This window comes from Triplophysa rosa, linkage group LG8 (genome assembly GCF_024868665.1).
Source record: "Triplophysa rosa linkage group LG8, Trosa_1v2, whole genome shotgun sequence".
Classification (NCBI taxonomy): Eukaryota; Metazoa; Chordata; class Actinopteri; order Cypriniformes; family Nemacheilidae; genus Triplophysa; species Triplophysa rosa.
This window is the reverse complement of record NC_079897.1, coordinates 15,997,478-16,016,511: the sequence shown is the minus strand read 5'-3', so window position 1 is coordinate 16,016,511 and position 19,034 is coordinate 15,997,478. Positions and strand designations below refer to the sequence as shown.

Below are 19,034 nucleotides of genomic sequence, written 5' to 3'. Positions count from 1 at the left end.
CAACGCATGACCAGTATCACCAGCACACATATTGCTTCAAATGAATCTTTATTGGTTTAGATTAGGTATATAATACACACGCACACAAGATGAGACCATATGTGTTTAACTAAAGAAATGGAACAAAAAGGTTGTGATCCAGTGCACAGGTAACATGAGCATGCGTGTGATGCACTTAATTAAAATTAAGTGAACTAAATAGATAAAGAAAAAGACTAACTCAATTTTTTGATTATCAAGGTTTGTCTTTAAAAGCTTATTCTAAAATAGATCATTTTATAAGAACCGCCCTCTTAGATCATCACATACATGGCCCTGACAGAGTAAAATATACGCCACCTGATTTAATCTATAGAGAGTTCTCACCAGAATGCTCAGCTTCCTTAATGTTTTCTAAACCACCCAAACTGCCAATATGAGAGTAGTGAACCAGAAGGAATAGTGTGATCCTAATCACAGAAGTAATTCTTAAAGGGATAGTTCACCTAAAAATAAAAGTTCCACCATTTATTTGACATCATGTCATTCAAAACCTGTATGACTCTTCTTCTGTTTTGCATTTTGCAGAAGAAACTAATGTGAAGAATTGAATTTTTTTTTGGTGAACTATCCCCTTAACTAAAACATAAGACATAAATAAAGACCCTAAAACGCAACCAATATCCCCCTCTCACTTGGAATTCCATAACAGTATGCGTCCTTCACTTTGCCCATGTCTCAATAAAGAATGGTTTCTCTACAGGCGAATGCTCAAAGCTAATCATGCAGTTTTCAGTGGCTGGTTAAACAGTAACACAAATGAGCTGAATGTGAAGCGGGTTAGCATCTTCAGCCTCTCTGCCGGCGTCTTTGCTAGAAGTTGGGCAAGTTGCTGTCGAAGTGGGTAAGGACGTGTTTCTCGAAGAGCTGCTGATCGCAGTCGAGAGGAAACTGTTCGCTGCACATGGGGCAGATCTTCCAGTGGCTCTCCACGTGCTCCTCAAATTTAGACTGGTCGTAGTGAGGAGGGAAGATGACTTCACAGAGCGGGCAACGCTTCTGCTCCCCACTGCTCAGAGAGAAAAAACAATGTGATGCAGCGCAAGAACGAGACACGAAAAACCATGCACGTGTATGTGTGTGGTAAAACGCTGTGTTCTGATGGAGTGTAAATGGCAGTAAATGGGCGATGTGGGTGGGCCATTAGGCTAATGCACATTTTCACACCATGAACGAGCCTCGGCTACATGATAGAAAATCACTTTTCTGATGTTGTGAGAAGTGTGTGTGTGTGTTGTTACCTGGGCTCAAAACAAAATGGCATCTGTCCTTCATTGAGGAATTCTGTGGGGTCACTGGCTGTAGGCTGATCATCGGTTTGCTGAAGACGGAGGAAAATAATATTTGTACTCTTTTGTAGGCTTACAATGCTTTAGTATGAACAGGCCTTTAGATGAGAAGTGACTGTTTTATGGCAACTGACTGAAGCTCTTATGTGTTTCAGTTCAGTACATCCACTGTTAGTCAAGCACGGCTAATGAGGCCAGTTAGCTACAATGTGCAGTAGAGTAGAAACCATCAGCACTTCCTTAATGACTCTGCTCTGAGTTAGCAGGGCTTTAATAACGGCAGCCAAGCTAAACCCTGCCGGAGGCCAACGCAACAGACCACAAAGCAAAAAGATAAAAACAGACAGAATGGCAAGAGTTTATGTCCATCTGTAGTTCTTTTAGCGGTAATGAACTTACGGTTGCTTGTGGCTCCTCTGGTTCCTCCAGACCGTCGGGGCGGCTGAGGTTACGGGCAGGCTGTATGCAGACCACGTTGCTGTCCCAGGATGGAGGTCCGACTGGAGGGAGTCGGGGCATCTGGTCATCAGAGAACTCTCCATCGGCTCCATCTGTCAGGAAAGCAAATGTCTTTAATGCCTGAACATCAAGATGGATGCAAAATCCTCAAGGACAAATAGAGCCGAGGAAAAAATTAAGAAACCATTCCTTATTTTCATTTACTCAGCATTTCTAGATGTACTGTGGTCATTCCAGTCCAGTGTCTGTTGAATTTCAACAAAACCAAACCTTAACTTTCTAAACACATGTACAAATATTACTCTCGTATTGCTTAAAAGTGAATATGAACTTGTTTTCTTTGCAGTATTTCAGGTCTGAAAAAAAGCAACTATTCTGTTATTTTGACCTGTTTCTCCAGTTTTCATTTTCTGCAAATACATGCAAATAGAAACAATATTTTTATTGGAAATTTGGGAGAAATATTTTCAGTGGTTCACAGAATGAAATAAAAATGATCACTTTACCAAAACACATACCTATAAATAGGTATATTTATAAACAAAAAAAATATTTTGGAAATGATCTCAAAAAAAATTCTGCAGCTGTATAACAAACAAGGGTGCACGAGATTTATACGTTACAGTTGTTTATTTAGCAGACGCTTTATCCAAAATGATGCAAAAATGACTGATCAAATTTAATATTTGATGATCATATGATGCTGTACTAGACTAGATGTCAGTCTTTTTAAACAATACCGATCATTAGTAAGAAAGGCCCTTACAACTTACTTGTGTATAACTGATTCTCTTCACTCATTTAGGACAGATGAATGAAATCAGTAGCATTAAAGCAAGTAGATACCTCTGGAGTCAGTAGAAGAGTATGGGTTCCCAAACATCAGATCACTGGGACGCTGGGACACCAGCAGAGGAGATGGGTCATCCTGAGGGTAAGGCAGAGGGTACTGCAGGAAAACGGACTGCACGTCCAGATCGTCTTCTTTTTTTCTTTCTTCCTCCTTGTTGACACTTCTCTGCACCTCCTAAAGCAGCACACAGAAAAGATCATGTCAATTACAATCTGACGATAGGACATTTTGTTGGAAAGGGACAGTTCACCCAAAAATGAAAATTCTGTCATCATTTACTCACCCTCTTGTCATTTTAAACCTGTATGACTTTCTTCTGCAGAACACAATAGAAGATATTTTGAATAACGTCGGTAACCAAACAACATTGGACCCCGTTGACTTCCACTGTATGGACAAAAAACCAATGCAAGTCAACGGTTACCGACATTGCTAGGGTACCAACATTCTTCGAAATCTCTTCTTTTGTGTTCTGCAGAGGAAAGAAAGTCATACAGGATTGAAATATATTTTCTAATCGACATTATGCTTAACATCTATGTACCCCAGTACAGGCCTGGTTGAAACCATTTGCTAACAACAAAAACTCGTTTAAAGCCAGGCATGATGTATAGACCATCACAGAGTCAGGTCCCATTTTCCATCCTTTTGTTTCCCTCCATCTTTGAGTCCAGACAATACATCACTTAGTGGCAGCGACGTGGAGTTAACTTGCCACACTCACACAAACAGTTTAATTAAGCCCTTCATTAAAACTCCTCTGCCTGTTCAAAGGCAGCCAGAGCTCTCTGCCTTTTATTGAAGTCTTCGGCAGGCGCCAATTTCATTTAGTCTCAACCTCAAATTGGGTCATTTTGCTGTTTGAGCGTCAGGCTTTGTGTTGCACCTCGACTATGCATCCCTCTCTGTGGTCCAGGGTAATTGAATGGAAAATAAGGACTCACTTGCACTGCTGGTCCAATTAGAGAGATATGTTAAACCCAAACCAGATTCGGAGAACAACAAAAAAACAGCAAGGAAAACAACTGCAGTTTTAGATGCTCAGAGGACTGTGGAAGATGAAAATGAAAGCAACGTACCCTTTCTAGCTTCTCTTTTTCTTTGGTCAACATGACAAGACTGTCCTTCAGCTCCTTGAGTTCTCGGCCTTTCTCTGCCACCTGGCTCTGCAATGAGAACATTAAGATAATGTTTAGATGAGATAAAAACCTAACATTATTATTTATTAATATCACCCTGCAAAATCTCACCGCTTGACTCGAGTCGGAAGAATTAGATTATATTAAAGGAGTAATGTACAGTAAGCCAGTGCTACAACATAAACATGCCAAGTTTGCCATCGCCACAAAGAGGTTTATTTTGTAATCGTGACTTGTTAACAAATAAACAGGCTTAAAATAATAGAGGGTTGAATTGAAGTTATTGTATCATGAGCAGAAAAAAACTAAAGTGATACATGAAGCTAGATTTTATTATTATATGGTGTACTGGAATACTTGATTCTGATTGGTCAGTCGCAACATTCCAAGGTAACAACCGCCATCCCAGATAACAACTATGAACCTTAGAAATGATTTTCTTACAAATACATAAAAATGAAAGAAAGAAATATAAAAATGTATTAATAACATATCGTTGTTGTCCTTCTGAAACCTTGGCAAACATAAGGGGTGAACAATAATTAAAAACACAAAATATGGAGATACAAGGTTTCAGAAGGTCAGCAGCAATATGCACGATTATAGACGATAGAATCAAATTGCATGTTTGTCTTATTTAAAGCCCGCATCATGTCTTTAAACCCATAAGAAAAGTTTTTTCTTGCGGAAGGTTTGTATTTGTTTCTAGTCAGCTGATGAACTACTTCAACTCAATAGTTTGATTCCAAACATCTTATCATGTGGCCAGCAAAATGTACATCCAGGGATATCCAATAACTGATGACCTAAAAAAAGCTTGCAAAATTGACCCTGATGTGTATGTTCTGAGATTCTGTTGTGATTTGGTGATGTAAAACGCTCCCTTCCCTTACATCCTGCTTGGCACGACTCCACTTGAGTCACGCACAACTTTAAAACTTTAGTCTGAAAACTACCGCTGATCTGCACATGACCCTACTTGCTTAAACAGAACCGAGTGTCTCTCTCCGTCTCCTGCTGGGAAGGGAGGCAGCCAGCAGATGCATTATCTTGTCTTGATCCCAGAACTTCCAACTGTCCTTCCTCCAACATCTCCGTGTCTCATGTAAACAGCAGTAAAAGTCAGTCTCCTCAGTGACACGCTCATAAACCAGCGCCGTCGGTGTATGTGTGAGCATGCAATGATACCAGGCTTGAGTCAGAGCAGTCATAAACAGTGTGGATAGAAAACGGTACTAAGTTTGATGCTATCTGAACATCTGAAGGACTGCTTATCTGTGATCACATTTCCTCATCTGTACTGATCAGACTCATTTTGTACCAAAAAACACAACGGAATAAAAACAAAAGCTTGTCTTTGTACAGTCCCAGATCTTAGTCATTAAATTAGAGTTTGTTAAGTCAACACAAAACGCTAAATGTTCACAAAAAAAACTAAACTAAAGTCAAGTTAACTGGAAAGGATTGAAAGGAGATGGATTGGTGACGTCAATTAAAAAGTAATATGGTTTCACAGGCAGAGCAAGTTATTACATGTTGATAAAACATTATAAAGATAAACATGTTTTTTTTTGCACAAACTATTAGAAGGCTTTCACATTTAGTTCGATTGCCTGGTCTGAACACTAGTTAGATTCCTCCCTCTCCTCCGCTGGACTGCGTCCGTTCATATATATTTTTGGGGTCCAAACCGCGGGTCATTTGCGTCATCAAGCTTGCAGCTGTTTACCCTGTCGCTTGTAATGGCGACGCTGGAGAAGGCAGCAAAATGCATAACATTGCTCACTTTACCTTTATACATTTATGTTTTTGAACCGTTAGTTTTGTTTCCGAAGCTTCAGTACATAACGGCACTTTTGTCTGTCTCATGAATGTACTGAAATGCTCTTAAAGAGTACATAACATAAGATCATGAAATTGACATTTCATGCAGTGTGTAAAGTTGCCGTGTTTGAAAGTAAGCAGCAGTCTGCCGAGTTGTAAATCCGGTGAATGAATAACAAAATTATTGGCTTGGAAAAAGAGAGTCGACTCTGAATCATGCCAACGAGGCGTCCCTAGTTCGATTCGCGAACCGCCGCGGATTTACGTCACTACATATAGTCCCCGCCTACGTTTTGCTAGGACTGCCCGCGAAAACGTCACTCTTCTCCCCCAAACACTGTAGCTCGTGAGCCTCATTTGCCGTAGACCAATCACAGCAGACAAGACCATCTGACCAATCACATCAGACTAGGCTAGCGGAAAGGAGGGGATAAGACAGATGAATTGCAGAACGAATCATTTGAGAGTCAGTCAAGAAGTAAGGTAAGAATAACTGCCTATTATTACAAAATAATAGTGTTTTTACACCTTCTATGTACATAAACTTGTTGTTGGACACTCCATAAACCAAAGTAGGACCTTAAAAATCCCTAGTTATGTACTCTTTAAGAACGCTGAAGGCGAACAGAAATGAGATATACAGCTCTCTGCTTGGAGCGCGTCAATCACTCTCGTCATAAAAGTGAGCGAAACACACACACAAGCACACATTTTTACCAAATAATACGTCATTGATAGCGGTTCACTTTCGCGATTTGGTACGATTGCGTTCCTATCAGCAGCAGCGTACTGGAGTTCACATGAACCCCACCCCAGACCACCCTTTTAAGCAGACTCGGGAACAGTTCGAGGGGACGCACCCAGGTTTTTTGGTTGCTGTTCCCTCCGCAGGGAAAAAACTAATCCGTGATCACGTTACCATGTAACAGTTAATCGATCAACTGTGCCGAGATTGGTGGGTAATACTCCCAACCACTAGGTTGCGCTGACCTTGTAGTGATCCTCCTCAGCAGCAAGCTGCATTCGTAGGCTCTCGTTGGCTTTTATCTGCTCCTTCAGCTTCACCTCCATCTTCGCCAGCTCGTCGGTTATCATGCTGCATCTCTCTCTCTCCTCCTGCAAAGAGTACGCTCACATTAAGTAGGTGTCTGTTATGGTCCAGTACATCAGACAACCAAAGATCAAGCTCCTTACGCTAAGCATCTGTTTGCATTTCCTGTATTTATCGCTTTTGTCTGGCTCCTTGCTTACAGATTTCAGCCTGCCGTGGATGATGGCATCAAGCACTGCATCTGATGTACTTGGGCTTCCTGTTTGCAATGTAGGGAACAAACAGTGAGTCTATGCAATGGCCACAAAAAAAATGTCCCTCCAACTAATGAAGGTTTTAGAATTGGATTATATGAATTTACCTGGCGCAGACGCCTCTGGACTGGCAGACAAAGGACCAGTTGCTGATTCAGAACCTGGACTACTTTTCACCTGAGACACACAACATAGATTGGAGTCCAATAACAGAAGACTATCTGTGCGATAAAGTGAATAAATTGTAATTCACTTACTCCTTGCTGCTCAGTGATCTTGGACACTTGTTTCTGTAGCTTCTGGCATTCCTTATATTTGTCTTTGTAGTGTTCAGCGGCCATTTGCAGTCTAAGCCGTAGATCTTCAACCTCTCTCTGCATTTCTGCTAAAGCTGACCCTTCCGACTCCTTACACTGCTGAGAAACAAAGAATGATTCAGTATTTATTCTTAATGGACATAATCTCAGCCTGGTCATTTAAAGATGTGTCAGTCAGATGAGCATCTCTTTACCTCTTCCTGCCGGGCGGAGTATTTCATCTCCTCCAGCTGCTTTTCCAGATGGCTACACTCAGCTCGGGCCTCTGCTTGTCCCTTCTTTAAGGACTCAACCTCCAGACGGACCCGATAGAGCTCTGCCATGCCTCTGTCACGGGCGTTGGAGGAGTCCCGCAGCTCAGCCGATAGCATGTTTACCTGCTGCAGCGTGGCCTGCAATTGCTCTTCTTTCTGCCTTAGTTGTTCTCTAAGGGCCTTGCTTTCCCCCTGATAACATACACATAAACACTATGAGTATAAAGTAAAACTATCCTACGTATTGATTTCTAATGCAACCGTTTAGCGATTCACATTCATTCACATTCATCTCAAAAGGCTTTTGGCCACTTTCATTGAAAGTGACAGGAAAAGATGCCAAAATGGAGGGGGGTCAGAGAGATGGACTTACAATCGTATTAGTTTGAAGGACAAGTCTCACTAAAATAAATGAAATGTTAAGGAAAAGCTTGTTACGTGTGTACCGATGGTGAACTGTTGGCCATTAGCTGGCGGTGCTGTTTGTCTTTCTCTGCCAGGCAGGCTTTGACTCTACTGAGCTCCTCCTTCAGCTGAGCAATGGTGTTCTCCTTATTCACATCCACAGATTTCAACATCTGGAGCTCAGCACTAAGCTTAGTGTTCTCCAGCTCACGGTTCTTCAGGTGAATCTGTATCAAACAGATACATACATGATTCAAGTAGGCCGTATATCTTTCTCTTTGTATCACTCCCGTGCGGTAACCTGAGCACATGGCACATATAACCAGCAGTGTGCACAAGCCAGCCCCAACCCCGGATGAGCACCCAATTATCTGCACACAATTCTACAAAGAGGTGTATTTCCTGGTGAGGAAGTATGCGAGCTAAACCTAATTATAATGCAGCAGTAACAGAGCAGCCACTCTGCTCCACCCCCACCCTTCTCTTTCTCTGCCCCAGGCAGCTGCTATGAAGTGTGGGCCGGCTGTGTTTCCGTGGCGACAGCCAGCGTTACCGCCCAGTTCCTGTGCCCGCCACAAGAAAGAAAGGATAGAGAGTGAGATAGATGGAGTGGGTGATGAAGAATTACAAAGCGTGTGTTTGAGTAATTAGGAAAAAACAACTGATTCAATGAGGGTCTGTTTTCCACTTATCCACTGAAAAATACACAAACCTTTCATAAAAGAAAGCCTTAAAGCTGGCATCTGTTTAGTGGTTTAGTGGTATAAAACGTAAGGTATATAAGGTGACTGTTGTTACCTTATAAAGCTCCTTCTCATCTTTTTCATTCTTCAGCTGACACTCAAGAGCCTCTTTCTCCAAAGTTAACTTCTTCACTCGATCCTTTAGGCTGTCAAAAAAACAATGAACTTATCCAGAAAAATGATGTAAGATATAACATTCTCTAATTATTTAATCTAATTTCAAGACATGTACAACACCGTTCTGTGGTTTATTACTGTAATCACAAAGGTTAGCCCTGATTATGGCTTTAATGTAATTATGGTAAGAAATCACACCAGTCTAGTTCAGTCTCTTTCTGCAGGCCTTTCTGAGTGACTCCAATCAGGTCCTCCTCTAACTGCAGGAGTCGTGCTGTGCTCTCCTCCATCCTCCTTTTCACTTCCTCTCTTTCCTCATGCAAGCTCTGCGCAGAGAGCTGAAACTCCTGTGCACACAAACATAGAAAACACATTAGACATATACATTGACTCCATTTGTCAAAAGCAAATTGTCTTCTACAGCAGAAAGGATGAGAGCGACAGAACGGATTGTTGGTTTTAAAGTTGTGATTGTGTGGGGTCTCTGAGAATCAGCAAACATGGAAAAGCAGGTCTCCAAAATCCTCTCCAGGTTCTTCTGCTGTACCACTTCACGTGCAGAATTTTTAGAATTATTTTAACAGCACATAAAACAACATATAAAAGCGCAGTCATAAAAGTAACAGCCAGAAATGGGTGTGCTTGTTTTCATCTTTAAACCAACTGCCTGAGAGCTGATACATTTATACTTTATGAAACGTGACACTTAAAGCGCAACAAATGACAATGATGCTAATGACAGCTGTGTCTGTAAAGCTGCAAATTATTATTATTATATTTTATGTGTTTTATTTTTAAGGGCCCTGAAGAGAGTCACTAGGGGGTGCTGACATCCTGATAACACATATTCTAAATACATTTGTCATTAAAACACTATTGCCAATAAATCATATGAGGGTAGTTGACAAATATACCGTAAATGTCCCCTATGTTGAGACAGCAAAAATCTAAGAAAAAAATCTAACAATGAAGATAAATCCATCTTATGCCATTTTATATTATAAATATAAAAATGAATCATATAAAAAAATATATTGTTAACAGTTTGTTTTCTAAACGTTTTCTGTTACACCATCGGACACATGTATGGTATATTTGTCAACAACCCATAAACAAATGAATATTAAAAAATAGAAATATTAAGAGTATATAATAAAACAATAGCATGCTCTCACCTGCACATCTTTCCTGAGCTGTGCGCAGCTCTCTTGCTCCAGCTCATATTCTTTCTGTAAACTGTTCTTCTCGTCAATCAGTTCATCCCTCTCTTTCTGCAGCAGGTCCAGGTTCTCCAAGAGTTCCTTCTTCTCCTGCTGAATTTGCTCCATCTTTTGCTGGGAACGACAAAAAACATTATGTTTCACTGCAAAGGAAAACGTCAAAGAAAACAAACAGCTGAGTTTGATCTCCTTACCTCCAGGTAACTGGCCTTGGTGGTGACGACCAAGATGTCTGATCCGCCTTCATCCTCCATTGTGAGCAATTCTTCCTCTGTGGGGCTGTTGGCCCGGAACTGGAATGGAGTGCTGGCCCCGCGGATCTCTCCCTTATGTGTAACATAACAGAACTGGTAGAACTCACTATCGTCGTTCGGTACGTAATAACCTGCACGGAACCCAAGCATCAGGCAGAAGTTCAGATAACAACTCAACAGCTTATCAGGCTTATATTTTATGACTATTATTATAATTATCTGTCACTGCATATTAAATACACCTTCAAAGTGCCGTAGCTCCGACATGGTATTCACTGTCAAAAATGGGTTTATCATCATACACATTTATCAAAATGTTCTTTTACCTTGGAAGACCACAGATCGGTTGACTGTGGTTCCCTCGGTGTAGTTCTCTGGAAGAGATGACCATAGGAACGTGTAGTAGTCACGAGCAGTGCTCCAGCCAACCTGTGAGGAAGACAGAGACCAAATATAAGAGACCATTTCAAAATATAAATAGTAAATATAGAAAAACTGTGTTTATTATTTTTGTCTCATTCTGTGAACTACTGAACATATTTCTCCCAAATTTCCAATAAACATTTTGTTTCTATTTGAATTTATTTGCAGAAAATGAAAACTGGAGAAACACGTGAAAATAACGGAAAAGATGCTCTGTATCTTTTCAGACCTCAAATACGACAAAGAAAACAAGTTCATATTCACTTTTAAGCAATACATCAGTAACATTTGTATTTAGGTAAAGTTAAAAAAATATTTTTATGTGTCTTGTCATTCTGTCAGTCTTTCACGTTGCTGTTAGATGACTTATTTCACTCCTGAGGTTTGATTTCGTTGAAATTCAACAGACACTGGACCGGAATGACCACAAATTCAATACATCTAGAAATGCTGATTTAATGAAAATATCCTAATAACATGTGCTGCCACTATCAGCTCAATGCAAAGTAAAAAAAATAATAGGCTTATATAAATACAGTCAAAACTATATTGCGAATCGCTAATAAGAAAACATTAAAATGCTTACACAGAGCGAAATAAAAAAAACACATTGAGAAAAAAATGGAGCAGCATTTGGCAAATGTTAAGCTATAAAGTTGCCAAGTGTTTATGTGGTTGTCTCGCATATACAGACTAATAGGAAGACTGTAAATGCTTCATCAGCCTGTCGTGGTCTTGACCATTGCCTGACTCACTCATTTTCATACTGCAGAATTGTTTGGCAAATGATGGATTTTTCCCATCTCCACAAAGCCCTGCAAGTCTTTGGGAGTGTAAAAAAAACACTGTGTGTTTACAGAGGCAAGTGAAACTCGGCCTGGCTGCCACGTGTTTCTCGCCAAAGCCTCGTCAATATGTTCGGTTGAAGGAACGCGGCTACAACTCAGCCTTAACAGGAAAAAGAAAATAGGTGAAAATTTTATACATACTTCAGAATGGAAACCGAAATGTAATTATATGAATTTTATGTGTTGTTAACTGATGCCTGATGAGGGGGGAGTACAGAAAATACATCCATAATTTCAGCCCTCCGTCATAAAACTGTCAAACAAAATCAGACTCACATCAGGCTGCCTGCGTTTCCTAAAGTACACATGCACACATGCTATACAAGCTTACAACCTGCTATCGGCATCTACGCTGGAAATCTATAGCATCCTGGAAGAGACATTCGGTAACGTGAACACATGCAGCGTGAAAAATGCTAACTCACTCCAGGAACGCTTATGTTAAAAAGCTGTCCGGCTGGTTTGCTCAAGCCGTACAGCTGTCTTCTATGTCCACAATAACATTAGTGTTGCAGGAGTCCCCAGAATGTACAAGAGAGTTGCCCGAGGTGCTGGAGCAGTAAAGAGCAGGAAGCCATTAAAGCCATGGCCCATACGGAGTGTCATTACCGCCTGGACCAAACTCCACTCATTAGAGACGTTTGGGGTGAAGGAGGGTAAAAATTAAGCCCCTGTGTGTCTCTCATTTAGGTCTGCGGAGGGAACAGCAACCAAATGGAGCAAAGATGGATGATCGGCAGGCACGCACAAACATTTCAGAACAAGAACAGCGGCATTTGTGAGAATAATGGATTGTGCACAGGTAACAGTAGACATAAAAAGACAAGAAGTCATGATAATTAACTTAATACGCCTATAAAAGTAATTTACTGAATTACTATTTTTTGGAGGGGGGTTAAATTAGAATTGGAATAAGGTATAGAATTAGACAACAAAATATACACTACCATCTAAACGTTTAGGTTCACTTTTTCATTTATTTAGTTTTTCCACATTGTAAAAATAGCAAGTTAATTAAAACTATAACAAATTTAACTTAAGGAATTTTGTTAGTAAAAATTCAAAACCAACCCAAAAACTATATAAAATATTATATTTTTATCCTTTACCTTTGCAGTTTTGAAAAATTTCCCATCCATTCTGGACTGTTTTTTTTTTGTATTTTGTCCTTGTAATTTATTGATAAAATGTATTTAAAAAAAAATCTGGTTTGTATTTACATTATTTAATAAGTTGGCACAATTAACCAATATAACTCACATCCCTTCGAATTCAAATGTTTTTAAGATCATAAAAAGCATTTCAGTCAAGTGACCCTAAACTTTTGAGAGGTATTGTATGTCCTATATGGTCCACTAAACTGAGCGGTTAAAAATGACAAGCACACTTTTCACAAAATAAAAACTTTTCTACAGTTTGAGAAAAGGTCTAAAATCATTTGTTTTTAGCCATTTTGTGCAATTGCATTTCTAGATTTTTAGTTTTGGTATTCAAAAACTTTTTGTTGTCTCTCTATATAACAAAGAGATTATTTCCACAGTGAACAGCAAGACATCTCTGTGTGAGAAAGTACCCAAATCTCTGATTCTACATGACGCACTGACTTGGCTCATGACTCTCTCTGTGCTGGCTATATTGGGTATGGCAGCGCTATATATCAGAGAGCAGTACAGAGAGCAACTCCTCCACTGACAGGATAATTATAAAGCAGTGTTCACCTTCACCACACTGAGTCTGACGGCGTGTTCTGACAATTCAAAATCACAGCTTTTCCAACTAGACTCTGTCTGTAACCGATCCAACTTCATAGGGCCACAGGCAGCATGCATGCACTAACAAGAAACAATAGCCCTTGCATAAAGAAGCAGAAAAGCAAGAGACGATGCTTAATGTATTTCTTTTTCAGAGCCTTTAAAAATCCCCTATATAAGAGATTCAGTTAGTGGGCATAGATGTCGGCACAGAAAACACTATAGGGGTCAAATATAATGGTGAGGAATTGGATGTTTATTAGAAATTGTTCAAATCAGTGTCGCATCATATTATTATTACTATACACTTAACTAATAAAACATGTAAGGGCATCTTTGCCTTCATCAAAATGCCAGAACTGTTTGGTTCATGTAGGATCAATGAATCTCCTGAACACTAGGTGGCAATAATAGCCTTGTGACTACAGTAGACCTCCGGGGAAGTGACTCATGGAACAGGTCTTGCAATTTTCTGGTGTTTGGCAAGACTGCCTTTCGTCTGTCAACAGAGACAGAGCCATGTCAAGATTTATGATCTCGTGCCCTTCATCGCCCAAGGTTATTCTGCATCTCTAGGTGCAGACAAATGTGCGTCAACTGTTCGAAGGAACATGCCTTTTCTCCAGGGTATACGAAGGCACTGACATCAAATAGTACATCACACTACATGACAATAAAGTAAATATGGTACTCAATCATAGAGCATTAACAAGATTCCAATTGGATTAAAACTAGTTATAAAGAGGTTACTACTCAGTACCAGACAGTACTGCAAGTAAAGAGTAGTTTATAATTTGTGAACTGCATTCATTTTCTCTGCAGATATTCACGTAGCCATACCTGACCATTAGCATATGGTTTACATTTCAGCTGATTAAAGCCACGAACCACCCATTTAGACTTGAATGGACTATTTACATGACATGTAAAGTTAGAAAAACAAAATTTATTTAAAGTGATGTTAAAGGGATTCTCCACGCAAAAATGAAAATTATGTCATGGATTACTTCCTGAACCTGTTGTTCCAAACTTGAATACATTTCTTTGTTCTGTTGACCACAAAGAAAGTTATTTGGAAAAATGTTAGCAAATGACATTTCTGGGACAAAAAGGCCCTAAAACTGTTTGCTTTTCTAAATTCAAATTATCTCATTTTGTGTTCATCAGAACAAAGATATTTATACAGGTTTGAAACAACTTGAGGGTAAGTAAATGATGACAGAATTTTCATTTTTTGGGCAGAGTATCCCTTTAAGGGGCAAATAAGTAATACAAAGGTGGAATAAACCGGTGTGATCAAGAATGCAGTTGCTACACAAAGTAAACTAATTATTTTTAAATAATGCATGCCATAAACCTTGGAAACTCAAAAAAATTACAAAGACACTGGTGATTTCAGCCAGCTTAGCGTGAGATTTAAACCAGACGGGCCATGGACTCCAGAGATATTAACCCAGATCCAGAGATTTAGTTGTACCTGTTTCTCACAGGGGTTCTGTCCCGTTTAATCTTTAATCAAGAACATTTACCACAAAGTGATAGAGCTGCTGAGAACCAGAAGCCTTCCTGAAAATCAGCCATAAAACTAAGTCTAGCCCACACTTTGATCTGGTCGGATGCGAGCGCTGACAGTGACTGCTTCCCCTCCAGCGCACCTACAGCAGATCTCTTTCCCCTCTTTTATTTCATCTCACGGTAGAGTCCACATCCATAATGTTACGTTTTATGTTCTCTCACCCAGCGGTAGCTGGGGAACTCCAGAAAGCAGAATGAGCCAAAACACCCCACTTATCCTGCCAACCCACGTATTTCATTCCCGTGCACACTGTCATGACCACACTCGCGCTCAACTGCGCTCCAGCATGACGCACCGCTTTGTGCCAACATAGTGGAATTTTCAAAGTACCAGTGGGTCGTAATATTTTATATAGTTAGGTGTTTTTCTCTGGTAAGCAAACAGCCAAGATCTTTTACAAATGCTTAAACCGCATTCTGGTATACAAGCCAATAGTAAATGCTTGTGCCCGCTTGATTAAAACCATGTAAGAGGACGAAACAATGACTGAGATTTTCCTGGATATGATTCACTGGTTTCCCGAATAACATGAACAAGACATACTTACCGCATCAGTTTAAGGAGTCTTCATAGTTAAAAATACATTTCCAAATGAGCTGTCCAAAAAACAACTGCTTCAAAAATCATAGCGGGTGATCATCTTAATGGCTTACAGGGAAAAGAGAACTGACTGGGTGATAGCCCAATTCTGGCCTTATATCACTGCCATCTTTGGGTTACTGTGCATAACGAAAATTTATATCTTCTAAAATAACACCTACAACAAAAGCAGCCTCTCTGTCAGACCCACAGCGAAATCTGGCTCTGAAAAACTTTTACAGCAGGAAGCATTTAAGTGACCAGCAGTAAATTCAACATGATTTATGGTAGGCACCAGTAATGGCAACTGCCCAAAAATGACCAAATATGACTTTGTGGAAACTGAAAAAGGGAATCAAAACATCTAAGCTAGCAATAATATCTTACATCACACACAATTGTATTGTTTATTTAACATGTACACTGCATATCTTATGCCTGCAGGTCTATGTTGTTATCAACTATGAACCCAAATAACCTACTGATGTCAAAACAGACTAACTTAGTTCATGTGAACATTGTCCTGAGAGTCATTAAACATCGTTTTTAACCCATTTAATAAAATTGTTACAGTTTAAACTTCTGGATCTAAATTTCTTCATGTCTGTTTATATTTTGTGGTAGAGGCTTTCTATTCAATGGCAAATGCTGAAACAAAATAGGTGAAAATCAAAAGAAAATTCTAAAAATTCTATTCTTCACCTTGAATATGCCGACCCAGTCCTTTGGATGTGGTTTAATGAACTGTGTGAGGGTGTAATGGCATTCTAATGCTGCATGAGGGAGGTAACTTTTCCCCACATTCTGAAAGATGACATGAGCAAAATTTGACGTTTCCATGGCACTGCTTGCTGCTGTCCCTTCTAGGAATAAAGCCATCTGTCTATCAACAGTTACCTCTGTGGAAAGACAAAAAAAAGATGAGAAGTGAATGAGAGAAACACATTTTAGAAAGTATTCTGTGCAGACTATGCCCCTCTACAGACAACTTCTTAGACTCTCTTAAAGACTCTCTTTAATAGATGCCGGTAGAGGTAATTTTGATTATTGCATAGCATTTTCAATCATATTCTGATAACTGATGTGTTTAACCCAGTGGTTCTCAAACTGGGGGCCCCAAGATGGATCTAGGGGGACCACAGATTTTGTGGCATTTTATGAAATATAGAAATTTATCATAAAATCTATGCAATCAAACATCAGAAAAATGACACCACCAACCAAAAGAATTGAGGTTTCAGCATTGTATAACTGAATGTTTTTGGTTTAATAAAAATTCTAAGTTTAAGATTATATGTCTTTATATGGGGGGCCGCAAAGCGATGCACTTAACACAAAGGGGGCCTTACAACGAAAAAGTTTGAGAACCACTGGTTTAACCAGTATTTTTGGTTTCATAACCAAATAACAGTGTTGTTGGATCAAACGTTGTTCTTGGTTCTGCCTCATTTACCTTCATTTTCAATATGACCATTTCTGACCACTACATCTCATGAGTCATACCTTATTAAAACCTTCTTGCTTAGTCTTGCTTAACCGCTAAAATTTACAGCATCACACAGTTGTAATGTTTAGAAAATAAAAGTGTTTATTGGAATGAGGACTGAAGCCATAAGGAGGGTGTTTAACCAAATTCAGCAGTTTCGACATCAATCTCATAGTAGTAGTTCTTTCAATGTTCTTAATGCTTTTATATATAAAAAATTGCTTTGTAATCTAAATAACAAATTATTTCGACAACTATTACACTCTATTTATATTTACAAAAACATGGAATGTACAAATCATTCAGGTTTGACTGAAACATTCTATATGTTTCACATTCACTTAGTGGTGATGAGTCAGTGAAAGTATCCATGAGAACGAAGGCAGATGACTGTTTTGGGATTTTCACGGTGATAAGGGTCAAATGTTTTGTAATCATGGTAGTACATGAATTATTTTTTAGCACAGGTTATGTACAGTGGATTAGCCAGACTAAAGGGTGTGGACTTTTGTAAAAGGACTGTCAGATGCATTGCAAATTATTTGAGGAACACATCCTGTAAAAACATTCTTTGAATATAGGGTAAGCTTTACTTGACTACATGTTGTCTTCTTTAAAAAAATTGTTATAGGTCACATAGAATTATGTTTTTGATCAAAATAAACAACTTCGGTACTTTGTTGTATGATAAAATGTCTGTATGAGTCTAGCAAAGCAGGAAATCCTTGACCTTAGAGAGATTATATCACTTTTCACCACCAGCAGTCAAAAACAGCTGAGCTGTACAGAAAAAAATTGAAAATATCCTACTTTCTTTCACACAACGACATATTGCAGCAGATGAAAGAAAGAGAGAGAGAGAACTTGAGCGAAACGTTAATAAAACTGAGAAACCCCCGTCTCTTATCTAAAAGGCAATCCCCAAGAAATGACGTCACGTCTGACGTGTTTATAGACTTTTAAACCATACAATTGCAAATTATATTAATTGTATGTAGTATACAAGTTCATTTTTAACTCTGGATCAATAAAACTACATTTATAGTGGCTATTCAGTTATAACGTTTGTGACGCTAATCCGTCAGATAATTCAAAGGTCACCGCTCCAAAAATAAAGTGAATTTTGGTACACCTGTTCTTCATACCAATAGAAATGTGACATTAAACAAGTTATAACTATATATGACAGACCAATATGATGTTCCGTAACACGTCTGTTTTTAGATAAATAGGTTACACAAAATGTGTTTCTAATAGGCCTAACGTTACTAACTGGCACGGGCAGTAAAATAGCTCATTTTTAACGAGTAAAAAATAGATTACGGTTTTACGAATTATATCTAACACTATATACTGTATGTGTATTCTATATAGTTCAACTCTATGTTCTTTACATCTAAAGTTTGAGTTTTCTAGTTAAACTGAGCTGAGCTAATGGTGGCTATGTAGCTAGCTAGCTAGCGCTATTTAGCAATCTGGCTAAACAATAACAAACCATAAAGTTACAATAATCATAACTTTTTGAATCGTGTCATTCAATCAGTGTTCAACCATCCCACAAATACAACATGTTTGATCTTATTTTTTCTAAACAAACATATCGGTTAATGTCTTAAGTCACGTTAAAGAGCAAGGCCGAGAGATAAGTGGAATAGCCGTCATCCTGCTCCCGGACCAACTATATTTCATTAAAAGGTCTTAAAATAATACGACAAGTAAGAAAAATGATATTATAGTAAGTATTGATTACATCTTAGCATATAAATAATGTCAAAATAAAGAAAAAGACAAGTACAATACCTTATTTGCATGGCGAGGTGTCACAAAAAACCCAGAGCTGTTATTGACGCACTTTCAGTCCCAAGCAGCTCAAGTACAGCACCGTCTGCCTGAGTGTGTGCGTGCGTGCGTGCGTGCGCATGTGTGGTTTCCCGGAACAACACGATAACAAAAACATCAGACCATGCACAATTACATCCGCCACAATATTCACTCATGCCTTCATCTCATTAGGAACATAATTAAGATATAATACTTGCGTATGAAAAGTGGTCGTGTTGGGAACATAACATAACATAACATAACAACATAACATAACATAACATAACAACATAACATAACACAACATAACATAACATAACATAGAGCACGAT

The 19,034-nt window shown here is 39.0% G+C and overlaps 1 protein-coding gene across 3 annotated transcripts; it reads right to left on the bottom strand.

Moving 5' to 3' along the window:
* Nucleotides 1-31: 31 nt before the first annotated feature.
* Nucleotides 32-18,815, bottom strand: tax1bp1b (Tax1 (human T-cell leukemia virus type I) binding protein 1b). 3 transcript variants are annotated; one of them, XM_057339243.1, is made up of 18 exons: nt 18,682-18,815; nt 16,098-16,294; nt 10,545-10,647; nt 10,159-10,349; nt 9,920-10,078; nt 8,943-9,091; nt 8,683-8,773; nt 7,926-8,111; nt 7,420-7,671; nt 7,166-7,324; nt 7,016-7,085; nt 6,798-6,913; nt 6,594-6,719; nt 3,720-3,806; nt 2,634-2,814; nt 1,728-1,879; nt 1,281-1,360; nt 32-1,048 (listed from the first exon to the last, which is right to left on the bottom strand). In XM_057339243.1, the coding sequence occupies exons 2-18, from the start codon at nt 16,272-16,274 to the stop codon at nt 853-855; spliced, it is 2,475 nt and encodes an 824-aa protein (XP_057195226.1). In that variant the 5' UTR covers nt 16,275-16,294; nt 18,682-18,815; the 3' UTR covers nt 32-852. The 3 variants fall into 3 exon arrangements, with proteins under 3 accessions (XP_057195226.1, XP_057195228.1, XP_057195227.1); XM_057339245.1 differs by having other exon boundaries at nt 6,855-6,913; XM_057339244.1 differs by having other exon boundaries at nt 7,166-7,321.
* Between the last annotated feature and the right edge of the window lie 219 nt (nt 18,816-19,034).